General features: G+C 39.6%; 1 protein-coding gene across 1 annotated transcript in view; it reads right to left on the reverse strand.

Moving 5' to 3' along the window:
• Window positions 1–1,715: 1,715 nt before the first annotated feature.
• Window positions 1,716–25,353, reverse strand: part of LOC140245139 (N-acetylneuraminate (7)9-O-acetyltransferase-like) — a 60,814-nt gene continuing 37,176 nt past the window's right edge. The window contains exons 13-21 of the mRNA XM_072324738.1: window positions 24,901–24,990; window positions 9,136–9,255; window positions 8,321–8,477; window positions 7,534–7,613; window positions 6,392–6,496; window positions 4,838–4,978; window positions 3,870–3,947; window positions 2,713–2,805; window positions 1,716–1,970 (exon numbers count right to left, since the gene is read on the reverse strand). Coding sequence (XP_072180839.1) covers window positions 1,716–1,970; window positions 2,713–2,805; window positions 3,870–3,947; window positions 4,838–4,978; window positions 6,392–6,496; window positions 7,534–7,613; window positions 8,321–8,477; window positions 9,136–9,255; window positions 24,901–24,990 — 1,119 coding nt within the window. The remainder of the gene's footprint in view (window positions 1,971–2,712; window positions 2,806–3,869; window positions 3,948–4,837; window positions 4,979–6,391; window positions 6,497–7,533; window positions 7,614–8,320; window positions 8,478–9,135; window positions 9,256–24,900; window positions 24,991–25,353) is intronic.

Consider the following 25,353-nt stretch of genomic DNA (forward strand, 5'->3'; position numbering starts at 1 on the left):
TTCCACAGACGTGGTGCAACAGAAGAGAAGGCTCTATCCCCATACATCTTTAGGCGGGTACTGGGAACATGGAGAGTCAGCTAGGCCAGTACAACGTAGTCCTGGTCGTCGCTGACGTACACTGATAAGTGCAGACACGTAGCCAGGAGACAAGTTATGGAGAGCCTTATAAGTAAGCAGTAAGATCTTATACTGCACTCTGCGTACACGTAAGTTTACACTTTACACTTACACTACATGTAAGTTTACACTTTTCCAGAGTGTGTGCTTTCTTTCCAATATTTTGATAGGTGAGGAGAGTCCATTTGAAATGTGTTTGTTGTTGTTGTTTTTTTCCATCATTTTAAAGCTTTAAAGTCTGCTCTTTTAGAATCCGCCCTTAAGTAAAAATCCATGACTGGCAACTTTTTTGTTGGTTTTGTGATGCAGGGTCACATATACTGTATTCTTACGTACTGGTATATGTATTTCAAATGAATTTCTAGAGATTTGGGGCGTGTGACTGAACATTAACTGGAACACTGTGATGCACCTTTTTTTTCAGTAAGTGTCTTTTCCTCAATATGTCTGCTGCACTCTGCTTGATGGCTTGAGATACAGGGCTCAAACATTCACTTTCTTTTTTTTTTCTCTCTGGTGGCCTGTTTGAGCTACTAAAATTTTAAATAGATAAAATCTTTTAAAATCTTAAGATCTTAAATTTGACATTTTGGAGGCCCAAAATAAGATGAAACATAACAGTTCATTTTGAATCTAAGTTGAACGATCAGGTCACCAAAAGATAATCATTTTGGAAGTTTGGTGGCTAGACATCAATTTTTAGTGGCCCTGGGCTATATTAGGCCACTGCTAATGTTGAGCATATACAATATATTAGATCGATAATAGTGATAGAAGTATTGAAGCTATTAATACATAATGTTGTCTTGATATAAGTATTGAACTTACGCAAAACCAGCACTGAATGAGAAAGTAGGACGATGTGGATCTTTAGCGAATCACCTCGCGTGGGGGGCCTCAAATTGGCATCTCGGTCATGTGATCCTGATGTCATGACATCATGCACAAATCTTGTTCATTTCTGTTTATCACGTTACCATTCTTTTCGGTATTGCACGACACACCATTTTCAGGAAAGGGTATCACAACCCTGGGTAGGGAATTTAAAGAGATGTTTCACTCAAGAAAATCAGAGAAGAAACATGATCTAACATGACTGAAAAAAAAAAAAAAAACCTGAACAAACACAAGATATGCAAAACGTGCTCTGAAAGACATCTTATGTTGTACACAGCCCACTCAATGATGCCTTGCGTATTTCAGTCAACTCTTATTTTTCACGATGGCATCATCTGTGTACAAGAAGCAATAAAGGAGCTCACGTAATTCTGGCTGGTTCGGGAAGGAGAAATGGAACGGTTCCTTCAAGTTCTCTCCATTATATACCAGTGCTGCGTTCACACTGGGACATTATTCTGGAAATGTCAATAGTGAAGAGGAAGAGTTGCAGAGATTTGGAAAACAAAATTGAGTCGGGAAGCAAAGAGTTGACTAACTACATCGCAAACATAAACTAAACACTAATTGTCTGAATATAATCATTGTGCTGTATCTGTACTACGCACAAGAACAACACCGTCTTCAGAAGATGAAACGAAGATCGTTTTTCAGATGAGACAAAGACCATTTTTCAGAAGATGATAACCATCTCTGCCTCATCTCAGGTAGGCGGAGTAGATGAGGAGGGAAGAGAGGAGGAGGAGAAAGACGAGGAGGCGGGGGTAGAGTTTCCAGGCGTCGCCGGGGATCGCCATGGCTGTCAGCACCCCTGTGAGGTCCTTGAGCTCGATGGCGACGCAGAGGAAGATGAAGGAGGTGACGAGGAGGTTGAGGTGGGGGAAGCCCGGTACGAGGACGAGAAGGTTCTTGGTGTCCGTCGCCAGCCAGATGTGATATTGCGCGATGAACAGCTGCAGAATAAACACAAGCAAATGGTGAGGGATAGGGGGGAGCAGAAGGTTAGCTTTGAAGTACACACTAATGAAATCAACTGAATACCTATGATGTGAAAGCAACTGCAAAAACCCACAATTTTAGAAAACAAATTTGCATATAAAAGTTTGAGAGAAGACTAGCATACACAAGAAAAAGGTCATCCTGGTCATGTGACTTAATATCTCTTGCACAGTACGCCCTTGCTTACTTTTCTGAGTGCACAAACTCCAGACAAACAGCAACACCTTTCGGCATCTCTCCAACAGATGAGACTTCATTTGTTTCAGATGACCCATAAGGACAAGAGTATGCTTGATAGATCTTGAGCAACGTCTAATTCTTATGAGGGCAGAATTACTTGACACTATTCAAAGATCATCACAAAATAGTCTCACCATAAACAGACATCATAGTCCTCATTTGCATGCTGATGTTACAGTGTAGATACCAATGTATGCAATTTTCCTTTATATTTTTTGGGTGGGGGAGTGAATTTTCTTCCTTGAAGAGTTCATGACAAGCTACATTCAATTCAATTTTGAATGCATTTGTTAGTTTCTTGTCAGGCACACCTCACAAAATCTTCCAGTTGTCAAAAATAAACATTCTGATAAAGGTACCCATCAAATTCAAAGATATACATTGTATGTTAGTCTGTCAAAGGTGAGCTTTATTCATGATAATCTTATGTGGAGGAAATTCTCTCGCGGCAGTTACCTCCAAGGAAATATCCCCAAACCAGGCGGCAAAGACACTGAACCTCTGGCGCATGAATCCACTTGTATTTCTGAGTACTATGAAGGCAGTAATCTGTTGGGATGCAAGAAAAAGTGAATAACAATGGGGAACACTGGTATTGGAAAAACTATGTCAAAGGAAATTAAGAGAAAAATCAACATGGAAGGAAAGAAGTGGACTTGTGAATACAAACAAGGTTTTCATTCTTTTTTTTCTTGGGGGGGGGGGGGGGGAGGGGGTAGAGGAAAGAGAGGGGTAAGGCAAAGAGGGTAATGAGTGAAGCCTGAGAAGTTAAATTGATGTGAAAAGTAACAAACAACAATATGTAGTATCCATAAGAAAATTTGATTTCTTCATAAATGGACAGCTGTTCTGCTTTTTCTCTTTTGTTTACTTATTCTAAAATGTTTTTGTTTACTTAATTATTCACTTTTTTTTGGGGGGGGGGGGTGGTGGTGCAGGTGGGGACTGAAGTTAGATTTACATGCATTGCAGGGCCTAAATAAAAGAGACACTAGAATACTGGCTTTGGGTGTCAAGTCGTTGGATGTTGAAACAGAAGAAATCTAGCACACATGTACCTTTGTATGGTACACAAATACCCCCTGTCAGAGTCTGAAAACCTTTTGCAGATTTGCAACTGACACCTCATAATTTCTCATTTTCCGTATTTCTTTCTAAATAAAAAAGAGGTTCTCACCAAGGAAACTCCATTACTCCCTCTACCTTGTTTACATGAAATATATCAAACACAAGCTAGCAAAAAACTGGGCCCTGTTTCACACAGCTGTTCCTAAAGTTGGGCACGACTTTCCAAACGACTTGAATATGGCAAGCCAAATGGGTTTTCTAATCGTTATTAATTTCAAAAGCTAAAGCTGAAATTTGCAGATGATAATTGATCATTCTTACATGTTAACACACGTTATCAGTTGAAAGTGTATTTTTGCCCCAATGTAGATGAAATATTGACATAAAGTCATACTTTGTTAAACAGAAGGAAAACAGAAGGGGCACTCATATTGGCACTTCATATTCCAGTCATTCGTAAAGTCATGTGTAACTTTACTAACAGCTTTACGTCTGGCGAGAAAGGCTATTATCATGTGAAGGCGAAACAAAGAAAGAATTCTTACTGGTATGAAGCTGGTATAGCTGTGAATTCTATTGCACTCTGGCTTACTGGTGCAGCGGTAGAAGTGGACACTGGATAACTGCAAGATGAAACCAATGAGCAACGATACAGATATTGAGAGCTTCAAACAATTCAGGCATGCTAGAGCAGAATTGCTACAGCTTGGAAAACCGGCTCATGAAATGGTGTTGCAACTTGCAAGCGGCTGTCCTGCCTTAATAGCAACACAAGTCTGGATTTGGTTCTCACTGCCATAAAAACAACCAGAACAACAACCACCAAATCTACTCTACAGTCACCAAAAAAATGAACACAAAATCAGCAACAACAACAACAGCAAGCAGCAGCAGCAGCAGCAGCAGCAGCACCAACAACAACACCAACAACAACAACAACAACAACAACAACAACAACAACAACAACAACAACAACAACAACAACAACAACAACAACAACAACAACAACAACAATACAAATAACCAAGCAAAACATGAGTTAAAAACAAAGGTCAAAATATCAAATACTTGAAAATTCCTTGAAATATCAAATACACTGCCCTATCTAAACTTGGGCCTACAGCCAAGATGCGCCACTGCTTCTGGTCATTGCGCTACTTGCAACTGCAGCAAGAAAGGTAGGTCTTAAAAGATATAAATGGTATACCTGCTAGTCTGAAATCATGCCAAACTTTAAACAAAACAATTGGGATCTGTAATGTGAGTTCCACTTTACCTTAGTATAACTTTTGCTAACTTGACATTGACGTAATGGACCTTTACACCTAACAACTTCAGTGAATCATGATTCCTTTTGTCATACACATTTTTCATTTCAAATGTAGGATTTCTTACTGCTTTTGCTGTGAAAGTGAAATCATGGCAATCAATAGGGCCTTCAAAAAAGGGATGAAAAATGTATGATGTTTCGACAAACTCTGTTTTTGTGTTTTTTCATTGGAAGAAGACTCACAAAGAACACAGCTGCTGCGATGAGTTGAATAACGATGCTCTTAAAGGGAGAGAACAGGTCGCCACCATGACTGTCATCCAACCACTTGAAGGACCGTGAGGAGAGAAGACCAAAGGCAAAGACCATCCCGTACGGAACAATCTGTGGAATCAAGAAAAAAAGAATAGGTCAACCATAGCCCCCTTTTTTTTTGGGGGGGGGGGGAGGAGATGTTGGGATTGAAGGGGGAAGGGGGGAGGGGGGAGGAGGAGGAGTAGGAGCAGGAGGAGCAGGAGAAGGAGGAGGGGGAGGAGGAAGAGGAGGGGGAGGAGGAGGAGGAGGAGGAGAAGGAGGGGGAGGAGGAGGAGGAGGAGGAGAAGGAGGAAGAGGAGGAGGAGGAAGAGGAGGAGGAAGAGGAGGAGGAGGAGGAAGAGGAGGAGGAAGAGGAGGAGGAAGAGGAGGAGGACGAGGGGGAGGAGGGGGAGGACGAGGAGGAGGAGGAGAAGGAGGAGGAGGAGGAGGAGGAGCAGGAGGAGCAGAAGGAGGAGGAGGAGGAGGAAGAGGAGGAAGAGGAGGAGGAGGAGGAAGGGGAGTTGAGGAGGAGGAAGAGGAGGAGGAGGAAGAGGAGGAGGAAGAGGAGGAGCAGGAGGAGGAGACGGAGGAGGAGGAGGAGCAGGAGAAGGAGGAAGAGGAGGAGGAAGAGGAGGGGAAGAGGAGGAAGAGGAGGAGGAGGAAGAGGAGGAGGAGGAGGAGGAGGAGGAGGAAGGGGAGTTGAGGAGGAGGAAGAGGAAGAGGAGGAGAGGAGGAGGAAGAGGAGGAGGAAGAGGAGGAGGAAGAGGAGGAGGAAGAGGAGGAGGAAGAGGAGGAGGAAGAGGAGGAGGAAGAGGAGGAGGAGGAGGAGAAGGAGGAGGAGGAGGAGGAGTAGGAGCAGGAGGAGCAGGAGAAGGAGGAGGGGGAGGAGGAAGAGGAGGGGGACGAGGAGGAGGAGGAGGAGGAAGAGGAGGAGGAAGAGGAGGGGGAGGAGGAGGAGGAAGAGGAGGAGGAAGAGGAGGAGGAGGAGGAGGAGAAGGAGGAAGGGGAGGAGGAAGAGGAGGGGGAGGAGGAGGAGGAGGAAGAGGAGGGGGAAGAGGAGGAGGAGGAGGAGGAGGAGGAGGAGGAAGAGGAGGAGGAAGGGGAGTTGAGGAGGAAGAAGAGGAGGAGGAGGAGGAAGATGAAAAAGAGGAGGGAGGAAGAGGGGGGGAGGTGATGGTTAATACTCAATCAAATCAGTTATAGTCCTTATATCATTAACAAAATATGAAAACACTGAAATGGGCATAAAGACCAGATTGTACATTTAAGTCTAGCTTGTAAGGATGCATATTCTCATGGCGTAAATGCCCTTGCTGCAGCCCATATGCAAACAATCATCTAATAATGAACACACGCTGTCATGCAAGATACACATATCTTGCATTTCTTCAAGTGCATGGACTAATCTAAACAATGAATCTCGATTCAAAATGACTTAATTAAATTTTGGCCATAGTAGAGAAAGGCATGATCTTCAGGCCAATGTTCGGCTTTCATACTCACATATTTATCCAAGTTCCATCGGAACCACCACTCATAGAGGGAGCTGCCTGGCCAGGTGAAGAGTTCACTGAAGGGCCACCATTCAAAGGTGAGATTGAACGTGACCTGCAAGAAAGGGAAATCAAGACAACGTCATCTTAAAGGGATGGTATAGTATTGGTTGAGGTGAGGATTCTGCCTTTAACTTTTTGCAAGATACTTAGAAACAACTTTATGAATGTCAAGGAGCATACAATTCTAAGAGGAATTCAAAATTTATTTGAAGGAAATTGGTTCTGAAATGGCTGAGATATCCAAAAACAAAGTAAAACAAAGCGATCCTTAAAGAAGGTGGGTCGTACATGTACCTTTTATTAGGATAGCTTTGTTTTAAATATCTCGGCCATTTCACAATATATTTTCATCAAATCAACTTTGAATTCCTCTTTTAATAGAATTCTATACTCTTTCATATTTAGAGAGGTTCTCATTATCTCAAAAATCACCATAAAAAAACAACAACAAACGATTGAAACCTTAGTCCCATCTCGACCAAAACTGTACCATCCCTTTAATACAGATTTATAGTGAGCTTACTTTCTCCACACACACACACACACACACACAAACACACACAAAAGAAAAGAAAAGACAAAGCAAATACCCGGTAAGGCTTTTACCCAGCCAATCTTTTTCTTACACCACTCAAATGAAAAATAATCATCTGAATGCTAAAACCACATTTAAATAGCTCTGACAATATTGAATTGTAAGCAAATAATCATTCCAAGTTCTCAAAAACTGTCAAAGCATTGTCATGGGGGTGGGGGGGGGGGGGAGGGGGGGGGGGGTGTGTGGGTGGGGTGAACTGCACATTGTTGCTCATGTATCCTAAAAGGGAAATATCTTTATTTTCCCCCTTTTCTCTCTCTCTTCTTTTACTGTCATGGAAAAATATTTGACAAGACAACTATCCACTGAAAACTTAATCACACTCAGAAATCTTAGCTCTCGTATTAGAAGTTTTGGTCCGATGTTGTCCAAATCACACTTTGATGACACATGTTTATGATACAAGTATGCTTAGAGGCAACATGTTTTCCTCCATGTAAGTGACTGGGGTGAAAGGCTACACCTCCACCCACATGTTGTAACATACATACCCTTGAGAATGACAGGAATGTGATGAGGCAGACGAGGGCTAGAAGCTTGGCCAGCATGTAGAAGTAGTGGCGTGGAGCACCTGCAGGAAGTTTTAAAAGAAGAAATGAAGAAACACAGATGATTGATTGATTGATTGATTGATTATAATAAATCACTTTGATAGCAGATATACAACGTAATACAAGATGAATTCGTAATCTCGGACCACACTAACAAACTAAGAAAGCGGTGTTATCCCTCTTCAACGTAAAAGTCAGCAATTTTACATGTTAGACATGATGAAACAAAGCTTTTGTGTTACAGGAGGCAATTTGTCTTTTGAGAGTTGTTGATTTGCAAATGTTGGTTGATTCATGAACTATAAAAAAAATAAAAATAGAGAAAAACATTCTGTGTATGCAGTATTGTATGCTCGCCAAAATCTATGGCGACAAGACCTCGTACAATTTTGCATCTCAACACTCAAACTGATGAATTTACAGGACAGCGAAAAAACTTTTCACTTCCCAACATTTTCATAACATAGCTTTGGTGTTGACATCAAATGACGCTGAAACATTTTTTTTTTTAATTACATCAATAATTGTTATGTTTAAAAGCTCAAATCAGTTTTTTTTACATTTGTAATCAAGTTGGAAGGTGCATGAATGTAATATGCTATTCAAAATACACGGTCTTGTCACTCTTGGGATGATAGGCAGTAAGAGGAAACTGAGCTAAGCCAGGGTTATCATGAACCTCGTCGTCTGCTAAAAAAAGAAGTAACAGCAGAGGCTAAGCGCTTACCTTCAGCCGACTGCCTCGTGACCCGCGGGTAGATGGCCATGGTGCCATAGATGACCAGGAACCAGAAGCTGACCAGTGGCACGAAGTAGTACAGCTGGTACTGACGGTCCATCACCAGGCAGAGAAAGAAGACAAGGAGATTCATGCGGAAGATCACCTGCAGATTATCGATATAAGAGGAAGGGGTGGGGGATAGGAATGTTTTTGTTTCTTTGTCATAAAAGACGAACAAACAGATACGTGTCAAGGAGAATTCTGAACAAGTTAATGGTTACTGTAAACATATAAACTTTCCTGTTACATTATAATTTTATTAGTGGAAAATGAATCCCATTTTCTTTGCTCATTTTTCACTAATAAATTATATTCATTTCTGGTCAGTTTCCCTCTGTTTGCGTTTGTTACATTATAATTTTCAAGTATTTCGTGCTACTTCTGGCTAGCGCAAATTCTAAAACCTGTGAAAATATCTTCACAAATTTCTCTGCATGTTGTGAATGAGTTGACTATTGCACAGCACAAATTCAACAATATGTGAATATGATTTTGAGCAGCTCAGCTCGAAAAATTAATCAAGTGAAAATATTGACATCTACAGTGGTTTGAAAAGAAAGAGGAAAATTTTATATGCACAACAGTGAAAATTTGACGAATTTATCATTCATTCTTTCACAAAGTTGTCATACAATAACAGTGCACTAAATGATATATTTGATTTTTATCGAGACCAAACCAAAAGTGCATGTCATTGCTGCATAACCTGGGCACATTGCAATTCAATTCGTTCTAAGAGGCTATAAGACTTGAGCACTCACGTTGCACACCCGTGGCAGACCGAACTTGTTCTTGTCCCACGACGCGCAGAACTGGCCGTAGGCGGTCATGAACAGGTAGGACGCCACCATGAGGCGGAGGTGCATGTAGATCGGAACAACCTGATGCAGGGGCAGGGAAGGAAGCAAAATGTTTGTGCATTTAAATAATATATAATAATACATGTTGTATGAATTTATATAGTTATAGTGCCAGGTCCACTCTGTAGAGTGCTCAAAGCACAGTCATACATACTATCATTACCCCTGTCTCTGGATACATTATTTCCTGCCAGCACTGACAGTGCTCACTCTCCACTCCCTGGGGAGCATTTCAGCCTGTTGCTATTTTACAGGCACGTACATGTACATGCTCATCAACCAGCATAAACATTCTCATCCTACTGGGTACCCATTTATACTCCTGGGTGGAGAGCAGCAATGCGGATAAAGTGCCTTGCTGAGGAGCAAACGTGTTGGGCTTCGTGGAGCTTGAACCCATGAACCCAAATCACGCTCATGTGATTCAGAAATGTGCGCTCTTAGCCACTCGGCCATGACACCTCCATTTGATTTACACATCACCCTACTGCCAGTCTACAGGGTATACACATTGGTACTCCAGTCACACACTCCATACCTGATTGAATGTACCAGCTGCGAGAATGCTCACATTGATTTGATAGCAATCGAAAAAAGTTAGTTGTACAAGCTAGGATGGACAGGTATTGTAAAGTTTTCAAACTTTTTGAAGGCTTTTATGACAAAGGATTCAGGTGGAAATCGATCCACACTGCCTGTCATGAATATGCAAAAATTTATGCAAATCGTGTATGCTAGCACAGCCCACATGGTGGAAGCTTTGAGAGTTTTAAGAGACACACATGGCACTTGAATGGGGAAATAAATTTGATTTGACGATTCCTCATACACCCCCATGGTGACATAGCCTTGTTTTGTCTGAGTTTTAAATGAAAGGTATAAATAGTGGGGACTGCCTTTCTTCCCCCTCGAGTTATAACACCACCAGAAACTTCTTTTAGCCCCCTGTCTAGCACATCAATGCCTGAAATAATTCAACATGCATCATATCGGCAAAAATCAAATTGATATATAAAGATCTCACATCTATGAATTATTTCATAACAAGACATATGTCAGAAAAGAATAAAGGCAGTATAACTTTGCGGCATATAGATTTTTTACGTTATTTTTTTTTCAAGGTCAACACAAGAGACCTAGGACTCATTCAAATGGCACACCTAGTCTCACTGAATTTTGACCAAATTATTTCAACATCTCCCCTACTAGCTAAGTGATTTTTTTTGAACAATTCTAATAGGATAATTGGCTTTAAAAAAAAAAAAAAAAACTAAAAAAAAAACTAAAAAAAAAAACTAGAAATGTGGCTATGGCAACTGGTATGCCTCCACCATAATGCATGGGTCTTTCAATAGTACGTCTTGACAATGCTGAAATGACAATTTCACTTCATCGGCAAAAAATAAAAATAAAATGTATGACATGTTTGTCACAAGTGTGTTGAGTGTTAACTGTCCTTCAACTAGGATTCATGTGGACGGATGGCTAAATTGTTTAAGGGGGAGCAGGTATTGGGGGATTTGAGCATTTTCACTTGACCTTACCCTGGCCCTTTGACTCCATGGCCCACAATTCTTCAAATAATCCCTAACTCACCTGGTAACATCCATTTTCGTGATAATATTTTATGCTACTTTCATGGGAAAATTGTGACATTTGAACATTTTCCCTGAATTTTAACCCCACGGCCAAAAATTTTCCCTATAGAATCATTTTGCAGTAATGCATGTATATACCAAGTTTTATAAAGTTTACGCATTGATTAATCTACAAGGTAAGGAGGAAAATGAGTAATTTCAGCATTAGATAACAGAATTTCAGCATCTTAATCTGATTTTTGACCCGATGACCTAAAGATTACCATGAGAATCATTGTCAGGCAGTACATGTATATGTACTGCCTGACAATGATTCTCATGGTAATCTTTAGGTCATCGGGTCAAAAGTCAGATTAAGATGCTTTTCAACTAGCAAAAAATATGGAACGCTTCACGATTTTTGAATTTAGTACATGTATATGTACTAAATTTCATGATAAAACCTGGAGCCATTTCCAAGTTATGGAGAAAAAAGTAAAATTTCATCATTTTCACTTGACATTTGACCTTTAGGCATCACATGGATATGAGGAAATAATGCAATTTTGAGTGCTTGACCTTGACCATATGCATCCAAAAGTTAATAGGCATAACTTCATCCACTCATACATACACATACCAAATTTCATTAGGATACCTCAAACAGTTTTTAAGTTATGCTGTTCACAAAATGTCAATTTTGATGTATATTTTTGTACGGTGAGATGTACATCTGTGTAATATGACCTTTGGACACCAGTCAGATTCTTAATAAAGACCTTTTCAATTCAATTCAATTCATTACCGACGGAATGACGGAAGGACACACTGAAGGACAAACAACCAGAAAACATTATGCCTCTGACGACACTTTGTGACAGAGGCATAAAAACTACCAGACATCGACCTGGGTTTTCATTTTTAATAATTCTCCCCAAATGCATGAATTTGACATTCAGCAGGCATAATCACTGTTCGTATGAAATGTACAATCTATATTGCAAATTTTCATAAACTCAGACTCAACATCTGGATGTTTCAAAGTGGTGACGATGATCATATGCACCGTAGAGGGCGCGCACTTCCATTTCTTGTATCACCTCCCCTGGACTTAGATTCACAGGCGAAGAATTGCTGAAGATCGCACAATCGCTTAAGAATTTAGAGACCTTTTACAGAATTTTCTGCATTGACAATGTGAGTATTCAGCTCTAAATTGTACTTTGACTTCTGTAGTGTTCCATAATTCTATAAAGAGAAATCATGCGGAACGGATTTCCTATATTTACTAGATATCATAATGCATTTAGTATACTGAGTAGTCACAGGCTATTGTGCACGAAACAATGCACCGTCACACTGCATGTACGGTACCCATATACAAGTACGTGTATCTTAGAGGTATTTCTTGAGTTGCACGCAGGGGAACCACTAAAATAACTTTGTTTAGACGAATCATATATGGCTAGGGCAATTAACAGCAGAAAGAATATGTTGGGGTAAGTCAGATTTGATGGACTATCTCCTAGTTATTGTAAAAATGCATATTTCCCTCATGATTGTCGTTTTTTTTTTTTTTATGGGGGAGGGGTTTCTATACACTCTTTCTAGTTACTGCTGTTTAATCTACAGTTCCTCAAAAGCTTATGTAATGTATCAAAAGATTAGTTTTCAATCTGCTCATATCACTGTGGAGAGTATTCAGCAAAGATAATGGTGATTGAAAGGACAATTTGCATGTCTGTACTATGTTAAAATGGACAGAGCAAATCAAGGGCAATGAAATATTCACATGCACACATGGAAGAGACAATTTACTCACACATACCACTAGCTCTCTTTCTCTCACTGTTGTTTACAATAGACACCAAAGATGGGGAATTGTTGTTCTGTCAACAATACTGTAATCATCAACACCACTGCTCCACCAAACGGAACTGCTGATGGACACCAGCGAGTGGGGGAAACTGACCTCAGGTAAAAACAAAACATCCACCAATGCTAAGCTGCCAACTATATTTTGGTATCTAATTGTTGAGGTTTGATAACCAGCAATTCTGCATATGTATGTGAACTATCACCAAAAATAGGTGCTAATTCAGTACAGTGGTCACTGGGGAGGGGATGGGTATTGTCCACGAAAGTGCATATGGGCATGATAGAACAGGTAGCGATAATCCTTTGATCTTATTGGTCAAGAACTGTATGTTGATTCTTACTGACCGGCTGCACATTGCCTCACTGACAGTAGAGCCTGAGAGTAAACATGTTATCGCACACTTGTATGTGTAATAGCAGGTATTTGCGCATTCACTACGAGAAGCCTTTAGGCTAGCTAACCGACCATACATCCAGTGAATTTACTAGGCATCCAGTAATTACTGGATGCACGCCAAGCCAAAAAGATATCCATCTAGCATATTTGTCATTGGGGTATAGTATCGAAGAATTGATTTCTGGCAAAAGTAAGTGCCCCCACCCCCGTTCTACAAAACAGATGATGCTCATGTCAATAACTGTGAGATGTGCACGGATGTGTGCCTCTAGAACTTGCTAGCTACTCACATGACCAATAGATGTGAGCGATACCTTTATTGATTTCAGTCGTGGGTATGCAAAAAGTGCTAACGAAAAAGACTATCACATACATTGTATGTGATAGTATACAAATGATGCACAGGATAGAGTGTGTTAGTGAAGGTGCGGCACGCTCGAGAGTATTGACAATGGTGCGACATGCACGAGGCGCAGCCGAGTGCATGTTTGCAACCGTTGTAAATACTCGAGAGTGCGCCGCACCTTCACTAACGCCACGAAATAATCCTGTGCATCATTTGTTTTATAAAATGGGTCGAAAACTAACAGCATTATTCACGTACCTTTGTGGGTCAATACCAGTCAGCTACATGTAGCACTCGCTCAAAAGTCAAGATGTCCGAAGATGTTCGTCCCAAACATTTACGCACGTCGCACTCGGAAATCTCGCACATAAGTACTGTACACGTACGTACGTATAAGAGTATACGTACGCCACGTGTTATGCACAAGAAAGGCCGCCGGCTGTTGTGGCAGCCCGCGGCCCGAACTAGAAGTTGTTTACAGGATTGACAGCGCGTATAGTAGCGCGTGACGCACTTGTAACAACTGATTGAGTGCGCACTGCTAGTGTAAACATTGTGACGTACGTCAGGCCAGGGAGGTGGAAGAGAGACTCTTCTAGTAGTGCATTTACTAAAAAATTAATGCACGCACACGTGACTCATTTCAGCGCTTCCAATTGGCTACATTCTTGCACCCATTTTATAATACCGAATGTATGTGATAGTACCATGGCATCGATGTTGAGAGAAAAACATCTCTTGGTCACCTGTTTCAAATTCAAGTAATCCCATTGGTCAAACATATTTATGTGGAATATAAAATTTACATGTTTGTATGACATTTATAATATCATGTATGACATATACTCAAACCTCCAGCCACTCTCTACCCACACACACACAGAGCAATTATGCCCCCAAACTTAAACACAATATAATTTAACATTTATATAGTACAAAAAAAGGGCCTCAGAAAAGTTGCTGTTAGGTAGTACAACAATGTACATAGTGTCCCATCTATACAGCATTGCTATCGTGTATTTCCACAGCCCGATTATGCGGTGGCAGCTGTACCCTTGTAATCAATTATTTCACAGATCAGAGGGTTTTATTTGTGAATATTTTGAGTCTGGTGCTATTCTCAAATTGAACATGTAAAAACATAACTTCTGATCCTGACATGAATTGTGATGGGCACGCACGCACACAGCATGAATGAAATGTGTACGCATGCATGTCGCATTCTATACTATAAATGTAGTACTGTACACAATACATGAACAAGGAGAATTACTAGGTGTTACAAAAAACATTTCCCACTTTTGATACTTTATAGTTCAAAAACTATATGTCAGATAACACTAACATTGATATGAGCAATAGCTGAATAGTGTACAATTTTGTTGGAGGTAATTTGAAAATGAAAGCATGATTCAGTTTCGTTAAATTCAACATCAGTTTTTCAGTTTGTTTTCAGATTTTGCTCTATTTTCAACCCTCTGTACAAAACTTCAACTTTGCACAGTGGTTATTGGTGTGTATGGGAGTGTGTTGTTGATACCCAGACAATGGTCCTGGACAATGACCAGGATTGGAATGCTCTACTATGTACATATTCATGAGGAATTCCACTATCACAGCTAGTCTTTATTCATTCTGAAATGTGGTGTATGCAAGCATATGGAACATGTGCTTACTTATCTCATGTGTATGCATTTCACCCTTTGTCATGAATTTAGACTAGCAGTGCTCAGGACAATCCACATGAATAATTAACAAAACATTCATGTGCCTTGGAGCAAAGCTCTGGACAGGTGGTAGCCATGTCCATTGTTCAGGTTCATTGTAAGCACACACTCACATACACATCATTGGTTCCAGTGTAAAGTTCAAGTTTTGTACAGAGGGTTAAAATTTTATCAAAATCTGGAACCTAACATTGAAATAAATCATTGACTTCATGAAACTAATATAGGCTTTCATATTCAAATCACCTCCAACTAAATCGTACACTATTCAGCTATTACTCATATCAATGACAGTTTTATCTGATATGTAGTTTTCGAACTTTTAAGAATCAAAAGAGGGAAATGTTTTTTGTAACACCTAGTATAATACTGTACTCTATGTATGCAAATTTAACTACTTGTGAAGTTGTTGGGAAGTCCCGATCCACAGAAAATTAGACTCATTAAGTAGGTCTACATGTACATTGTACATGGTGTACACAGTAGCTCACTGGCAGTTAACATTAGATGCACGTACAAACCATGAAGGAGACATTTCAAAATTGCTGTACATGTGCATGTACTATTGTGTATTTTCAAGACACATCTTTCTTTTGACTGTTGGGGAGTCGATGAAGAAACCTCACCCATAGGGCTTTCTCTATATGTTTTGCAATGCAGCTTACAGATGGGTCAACATGGCAACGGTGCAGACTGCAAGATGAGGAGGTGCAATTTTCTTCCAATGAGTGAGCAAGATGAGGACACATCTGAACTGAACCAGCCCACGAAAGCTGCCTGCCCACCAATCACCACAGGCCCACCTCAAGAAGAAAGTCTACTTGTAGGCCAGCTATCTCTTACAGAAAACCCACCATCAACACTCTCTCCTATACAGGTCACATCTAGCCCAAAGAAATAGAAGATGTGCCAAGAAAAACACTCTAAGGGTCAGGCAATGAACAAATAGCATCATGAAAAAAAAAAAAAGGCATTTCCGTGCCTTGCCCCCATTTTTGGCCTTCTTTGAAGAAATCATCCAGATCCATTCATATTTTTGCACAAAGTGCCTGTCGGGCTAATGACCAAAGCTATCAATAACACAAACCATGCGCGGGTGACAGGAAGCAATTAGTACTGTCTAGTAGGTTCTTTCAGTATTCCTTCATGCAATATGTTTATCATCTGTAAGTTTTTCTCAGTGTGCTATGGTATAATCGGACCCCGTTTTTTCAAGCGAGTGTTATCAGTGATTTCCAGGACTTATAATTGATTATCAGTTTTGATACAACTGGGCTCTGATAACATACCTACAAATGTATGTTTATATTACGGGTATCTTGTTTATGTGTCTATTTCATATTGAGGCTTAGTCTGGCACAGACTTGTGATTAAGTGGCATTTTGTAACACTGGCTATCTACAGATTGGCCAGAAATTTAACAGGATTACGCACTCAGGTGAAATCTGCTTTCAAACCCCCTAAAAAGACTGCATGATGACTATATTCCAAGTCTGTAATGATTTTGCAGAGGGAGAGACTTTTTTTGGTGAAATAAATTAGTTCTGGGGATTTTGTTTTGAAATGACAAGAGGCTGATAACAAACACCTCTATGCACATGCCTGAGGGATGAGGAGAAAGTCTGTGCAGTCTTATGCGTAATTATGCAGTTTTCTTAGTTTGCATTTTAATTGAAAGCCAAAAAAACAAAAAAAAGAAGTTAATATTCATACTATGTACATAACAAACCAATAATCTACAATATATATGCAATGAAAATAGAGGTGTACGAAGGATATGAATGCTTGTGAGATATAGGTGCAGGGTATGCTTATGTGATATAGGTACAAGGCACTGAAATATAAAATAATATATACAGCTATAAACTGATAGAGATATATGAATTATAAAAGAATCTTTATATATTGATATACAGCACCTGCTAAAAATTATTATATTTTAACGAGGCCCTGAATAGTGAAATCTTCTATAATTTTCACTCAGAACAGCGCTTTTTTCAGGGTTTTTTTTGTACGCTAGATTATGCAGTTACTTCAGATCAGTAGTTGCTTATGTATTTATGTTCTTTCATTTTTTGAGAAGGTATATTGTGCTTCAGGATTTTAAAAAAATATTTTCTCAAAATATTTTTGCACTATAAAATTCTGTGTAATTTTTTGATAACGTGTTCATTTAGGCGATCAACATATATGTGCACATATTTAAATGCAATAGGGCACCTGGGTTGTGTGTGTGTGTGTGTGTGTGTGTGTGTGTGTTATGTTAAGGTTATACCTCACTTTGGTCATTTCTTGTGTTTTGGCACCTACTGCCATAGAAAAAAAAAAGAAAAAGTACAAATGGCAGAAAGCTGAATGTGTGGAAACTGTGCTCAAACATGTCCTCAAACCTTGACTATTTGCTTCCGTTATTTTTCATCTTTTTCTATTTCCTCGTCACCCAGCGACTGGTTTGTTGTTGTTGTTGTTTTATTTTAAACAATCACAGTCTTCCTGAGGTTGCCACATTTCTACATTTTTAGCAGAGAGGGGCAAATCGTGTAACGAGAGACTGATGGTCAGAAATGGGGGGGAAAAAAAAACTCTGTTCATGCCTGTTAGAATAAACTGGACTGTTCAAATGCATCCATTGTCGTCCTTGTGCTACAGATTTTTGTGTGCTGTCTCCAGTTAGGTTCACACGCTGTTCCTAAAATTTAAGTTTAAGTCGAAAACTTAACTCTCAATGATAAGCTTGTAGTTTAGCACATTGTAGACACACTTGAAAGTTAGCAATCTTAAAGTTTAATCGATGATTAGAACCACAAGACATCCTATGGTTTATGCTCTCTCCACGAGCCACAGGGGGTCCCCACTTGTAGTTTCACTCCGTGTGGACACAATAATCAATGAGCTTGTGAATTAGCGTGAACCTCGCTTCTCATTCACGTCCAGGTCAACCTCCAGCTGCGCCATTTTGTATGGGCATAAGGCCATCTAGTAAAGACTTTGCACTTCTGGTGTAATCATCTAGTGGGATTCGCTCACAAGTTGTAATGTGCGCGTGTTAACTCGCATCATGAATTCACAAGTGGAGCTAATCATTGACAGTTAAGTTTTCGACCTAAACTTCACGTTTGGCAACTGCGTGTGAATGTAACTTCTATGGTATGGTCAAAGATTCCCAGCATACTTCACAAATGCTTTTGAAAAGAGGACACAAATCCCAAAACAAGGTTTACAGATGGGATTCATTATCTCCCTGACATAGCATTTGAACACCCCCCCCCCCCCTCCCCCCTCCCCACAAGGAGAAGCTTTTTCACAGAACAGCTTTTGCACATGTGCCTTATCAGGCCTTATAGTCTACAATTTTCAAAGTGCCACTAATATTCTCATATCACATCTTGGAACGTGCCATGAATTATATGTTAATTTTTATCATTGCACAGAATACAAAAACTACCTTCCATCAAGGTGCTAGCTTTATTGTCGCTGCTTTTTTTTTTATTCACTGTTATGCAGAAATATTTGTGGCACGTTAACTTTTGCAGATTATGTGCGACTTTTGGCTACCATGAATTTCAAAACCTGTGAAAATATCTCCTTTCTTATGCACATTTCAAATAGATTGAATCAGGTACTTCGCCAGCTGACAAATACTACTTTAGTAGTAATACAACTGTATGTGTGTGTCTGGGTGTGTATGTGTGCGTGTGTGTTTCCTAGTATTCATTTGGGCATGTACTGATATGTGTACGCAATAAGTACAGATGTAGCTTTCTGTGCAGGCGTAAATTTGAATGGATTGTTTATGTGCATATTGAAATTATATGTGTGTACTTGACACTTATGTATATGTGTATGTATGTGTGTACACGTATGTAATGTGTACAGGTGTACTTGGCTAAAGTGAGGCATGATATGTGTACATGTACATCGGTATGCATGTTTCGCAATTAAGTAATACATCTACATATGTATTTTGATGCATGGAAATGTAAAATCAAATTCAATCTTTTTCTTCTGTGAAATACAAGTAAACATTAGAGCGGGGCAAATGTGCAGCATAAATTTAGGACCCTTAAATACAGTAAAACATGATACAGTACTGTATTTTAGCGGCAAGAATTTTTCACGAATTTGAGCCGATAGCCTTTTTCACGGCATGAAATTTTCGCAAAGTGCTTATGGCAAGTGTAGACAGGGAAGTGGGAAGTAGATCCCACCTCCCTGGTGCATACAAGAGCTTTTGTGTACATTTTAATTTCGTGAATCTTTGTTCTCGCGAAATTTGTGAAATTAAAATGCACGCGAACATTCCCCCATTTTACAGTAATGTTTTTGAGCCATTGAGTGCAAAAATTTAATCGTGCAAAAATGACAAACATTTACAGTACATACATTTAGTGTTCTCCCAAAGCAGAACATAGCTAACAAAAAGCTCTGCCCGTGGGCAGACATAACAGATGCTCAACCTCATGTGATCAAGTTCGTTCAACTGCTGACTGGTATTCACCAAACCCAAGACGTATTCATGTGTGAGAACTGTCCAAGGCTGTTCTTGCTCTTTCAGCACAGCCTTGGACAATTCTCACACATGCCCACATCAGAGACTACAACCCCAAGCACCTTCTGATCTGGGAATTCTCCCACCTGAACCCCTCGCAAACTGGAGACTCCAACTTGATGTGCAAGAAGTGCGAAGTCCCTTGGGTTAATAGGGTTCTAGAAGCTCTCTCATGTATCTCAGGCTTATTTTTCACAATACGATGGCACAAAGTACTGTACAGGTGAGTGATAAATCAATGATTCAAATCATATATTTTGCATGCATATAAAATTGATTGGCATCTACAAAACCACACAAGCGGGAGACACAGAGCCGGGGGCGGGGGAAATTTAATCTCAAGCGGGAGAATGAGAGAGTTTGTGAAAATGGGCTTTCGGCGGGAGATCTCCCGTCGAAAGCGGGAGAGTTGGAGTCTCTGCTACATCCTCAAACTCTTCCTATCCTCTGAAAGTCACCTTCACATCTACCTACTCTGACTTCTGACATTGTGCTCCTTTGTACCAAAGTAATGGGAAGATCTGTTCTTCTAGTATGAGAAGATGATGCAGGAATACATGTTTCATGCAGGTATTTTTTTTTTCGTTCTTTTTTTTGGTTAAAAATAGGGAATATGAGGAAAGTTGGCAGTAATACAAGACAACAACATAGAGATATGATTCAGCACGCCGTACCCCGGGGTACCATTGTAACCCGAAGTATGGCATTGCATTGTATCATCTTGTGTCCATTCTCATACAGTTGAGCAATGTTGTCATGGCGACTGTTTTCTCATCATCAGCACCAGCATAAATCGGCACGACAACAATGATCCCAATGCCAATTTTCCTTCCATGTCAACTTGTGAAAGAAACTGACACTTCTTGGATAATAAAGAAAATTTAATTTCCAATCTCATTCAATGTCAACACAATAAAATCAGTATATACAATAAGATGTACAATAATATCTAACAGTGAAGACTACAAAAGAGCGTGTCAATGAGAAAAAAGTTGTTATTTGCATGCACTAATTGTTGCAAAATCACAAAGAAGGACACATTTTTGCACATAATAATACTAAAAATTATTTTTACACATTTTTGGTAACCCAGGGTACAACGCTAAAAAAAATTAATAATTCTACGAAATGGTAAATTTTAATTTGGTACCCCAGGGTACAATTTAATATTGCATCATAATCTTATGAGGAGAGACATGTTGTTTTGGAGACAACTCCACCACCAGCAGTAGGGCCAGTGTGTTATGCTGCCCTCTTACAGGACATGTTTGAGAAGTACATTGTATGTATGACCATGGTGTAGCCAGGATTTGATCTTGGGGTGGGGAGAGGGTGTGTGTGTGTGGGGGGGGGGGGGTGTCCCCCCTCCTGCAGTGAGGACTTTTTGCACTTTGATGTTGTAAATGGTGCAATTTGATGCATGTTTTGCATGTTTTATCAACTCGAAAAAGTCCCATTGGTTTAGTAAGGAAGCAGTATTTTAATGTAGATTATTATAGAACAATGTGCATATAAAAATGTTATAATCTATGTAATTTTCTTGTATTAATTGTAACAGGGAATAATTATCAAGAACACTGTCTGTTAAGCAATCAAACAGAAAGGCATGAAAATGAGGATGTAGGAGGAGGGGTACAACTGTACTTCTCCTCCCACATGAGGGTGATTTTGCATTTTTAGACCTCAAATTCAGTCATCTGGAGCAAACTTTTGGTAAAATACTTAAACATTTTTTCCAGCCCCCCTCCCCCCCCCCAAAAAAGGAGAAAAATACAGGAATTAAAGGTGGCAAGATACCCCTCCCATATTCGAGGGAGCTTTTTCATTTCTAGAACTGAAATTCAATGAATGGTGAACACTATTGCTGTGAAAATATCTGGAAATTTGTCAATCAGAGAAGTGTAGAAAGTCTGTAGAAGGAGACAAAGCAGGAGGACGTGGGAGGGGATATTACAGCCATATTCCCTCTCCTACAGCAGTTTGTGTTGTGTGAGCATAATAAAGATAAACCTTCTATTGTGACTGGTTGTCTATCTTCGAATAGTGTTCATTTAACACTGAAGTCTATACCCCATAGTGGCCTACACTCAAATAGGCAGAAGTCAGGAAAACAAGTTTTTCTCCTGTTTCAGCATAAGTCCCTGCTTAAATTGCCCCACACCAATTGGTGTATGCATATTTCACTATTAAACCAATTACACTTGCACATTTACTGTACCAATTGATATCCATGACAACAGGTATACATGATATCTTACAGCAGACAAAGCAGTAATACAAAAAGAGGTACGTAAATAGAAGCTGAGGTGTTCAACATTACTGCCAGCAGAATGTCACCTTACAGTGTACTCCCATGGACTAAGTTCTACTGTGAATATTTTGGTTGCACAATTGGCAGAATCTATCTGGAATTGCTTGGAAAACAAACATTCTGACAGAATAATGAAATCCTCGTGATCAATTCTCTGGATTTTTGTAATCATTTTTAGACATTAATGAGTGACAGTATTTTCAGCCAACATTTGTCTGCATTGAGCATGTTGTAGTTCTCCCTGAGCTGTGAAATTGACAAGTAAAAATGTTGTTACATTTAAAAAACACTTCTGCAGGGCTCTTCCCTGAGCGATTCCTAATTATCACACGAGTACTGTACCTAAACCTAGGGTGACCATACAATCACATACCACCATCCATTCAAGGAGAAAAAATGCCTGGTACTCTTTACAAAGACATATGTATCAAAGCTGCCAAAAATGTATACACACGTGTAATCAAAACAACAACAGCACTGCTGTATCCTAATTATTGATACTCAAATTGATAAACTGTATACAACGAATATTTCGCGAGGTTTTTATTTTCGCGAATTTTGCGAGTCAGGTGCTATTCACGAAATTAAAGACTCACGAAAATATTGACTCTGATCCCAATGTGGATGTGACGTACGCATTTACATTTCTCCGTTCAGTACAGGACTCCCCGATCGTGAATTTAACCACTCGCGAAATCGTCGGGAATTCCCGATTCGCGAAAATTTAGACTCGTGAAATATATGGCGTATACAGTACTGGGTGATTACGCATCCAGAAGCTTGAGTTACACCACTGTAACCACAAGTACAGCGGTAATGCACTTATGTACAAATTATTCTCACATACACATCTTCACACACAAAGTGTACATTTGAAAGATAAGAACTGAAAGTAAATACATAATGTAAAACATACAATAAAATGAATACATATTTCCATTCAACAAGCATTGTAATAATTTTCTGAAAATTGTGCTTATTGTTCTAATAGCGTGTGTTCATGAGAAAATCATCATGACAAGAGCTTGCCATATCATTTGACCCATGGAGGAAGAAAAAAAAAAGTTAAGATAAGGAGAAAGGAAAAAACTAGAAATGTCGCTATGGCGACTGGTATGCCTCTACCATAATGCATGGTTCTCCCAGTAGGTCTGTATACGTCTTGACAATGTGTGATGACACTTTCACACAACTGGCAAAAAAAAAAAAAAAAAATTAAAAGACATGTTTGTCACAAATGTACTGAGTGTCTACTAGGTTTGATTTGGATGAATGGCTATATTGTTTAAGAGAGCAGGTACTGTATACGCTATATATTTCGCATGGGTTTTATTTTCGTGAATTTCGCGAGTCGGGAGCTATTCGCAAAATTAACAACACGCAAAAATATTACCTTCCAAAATGAATCCCTTGCCTTGATGATACGAACATTTCAGTACTAGTATACCATGTCACGGCTTACCAAACAGACCATATAAACTGGCTAAGCTTGTTTACGTACATATAGCACGTCCACATCGAACTACTAGTATACACAGCCCAGTCGCTGTAAGTAGCATTCGCACAGCACAGTAGACGGCGCAATACTATTTCTGCCAGAAATTCCACTTTCTGTTGTTTCTGTTTTTTTCATTGCACCACAACGTTACAAACGCGCGGCGTGTCACCCTTTATTACATGTGCGCTATAGCTCTTGCGTTTGCATGCCGCTACGTCTTTACAAGTACTGTATGTCAACTTTAGGGGCCGGGGCTTCGTATGCTCCAACTGGTTGCTGCTGAATTTACTCGTACCCGTCGTACCACTCGTCAGAAATCTAGTGCGATATACTTAACCACTTCAAAAATGTTGAATTCTAACTTACTAGTTCGCAGAGTTTGGTAAGTTTTTTTTCATGCAGTGTATAACTTGTATCATTCTTATTTGCTAGTAAGTTGAAAATTCACACTTTCTTTGCCACTTCATATTTTCTCTGGTCCCCCAATCGCGAATTTAACCACTCGCGAAAATGTGTGACAGCGGCAATTCGCGAAAATTTATGTACGCGAAAATTACAGCGTATACAGTATTCAGGGATTGGAGAATTTTTGCTTGACCTTTGACTCTTTGAATCACTTTCAGGCAGCACATGCATTTGTACATTGTACGTATGAAGTTTCATAATGATACCTTGAGCCACTTCCGAGACAAGGAGGAAGAAGTAATATTAGGTAAGCATTTTTACCCGACTTTTAACCTTTTTGACCTTTGACCCTATGGCTAAAAGCTTTCCCACAGAATTTCTATCTAGTAATACATGAATACACTTAAGTTTCAAACAAAAAACCTGCAGGCATTGCATAGATTTGGGGGGAAATAGTGAAATTTTGAGCATTTGACATTAACCTTTGACCTTGAGCATGTGTCCCAAAAAGCTGTAAGGCACAATTTCGCCCACTCATCAATCATACAATGTATATGTGCCAAGTTTCATTAGGCTACCTCAAACAGTTTTTTAGTTACACTGTCAACAAAATTGAATAAGGACAGACAGATGGAAGGACAGAAGGACGGACAGACAGATGGATGGACAACCCGAAAACATAATGCCTCTGGTGACACTTCACGGCGGAGGCCAAAATACTGTATACGCCAAATATTTCGCGAGGTTTTCATTTTCATGAATTTTGCGAGTCAGGTGCTATTTGCGAATTTAAAGACTCACGAAAATAATGACTCTGATCCTGATATTCAATGTGACGCACACGTACCGGTATACATTTCTCAGTTCAGTGCAGTACTCCACGATAGCGAATTTAACCACTCACGAAATCGTTGGGAAGTCCCGACTCGCGAAAATTTAGACTCGCTAAATATATGGCGTATACAGTAGGTATCTCACCTTGCTTGCACCACAATAATGATAGATGAGGATGCAAATTTGCATCCATCCTTTCCACTCCTTAGTTTGGTCCAGATTTAAAATACTGGGCTGTGAATCAAAGCAGAGACAGAAAACCCCCAAATTAATCATGCATGTGGGACTACACATATTGGCACTTTATGGCCATATGAATTTTGTGCTCAAATAATCAGAGGATTAATCTAAGATTTAATACATACACTGTACGACAATTCTATCACTGCATTGTAAAAATACTTTACATTATACGCTGTTGTTATCATAATCACAATCATTAATTTAATTACAATTATCATTACTGCTATCATCAGAACCTACACGTTGTACTGCAAATTTGATATGAAATATGCAAAAACATTTTTCTCCTTATTCACTGCATGTGTTGAGGACACATTAGTTACCATAACTTAGCAACAAAACTATATCTACAAA

The sequence above is a fragment of the Diadema setosum genome, chromosome 22 (genome assembly GCF_964275005.1).
Source record: "Diadema setosum chromosome 22, eeDiaSeto1, whole genome shotgun sequence".
NCBI classification, from domain to species: Eukaryota; Metazoa; Echinodermata; class Echinoidea; order Diadematoida; family Diadematidae; genus Diadema; species Diadema setosum.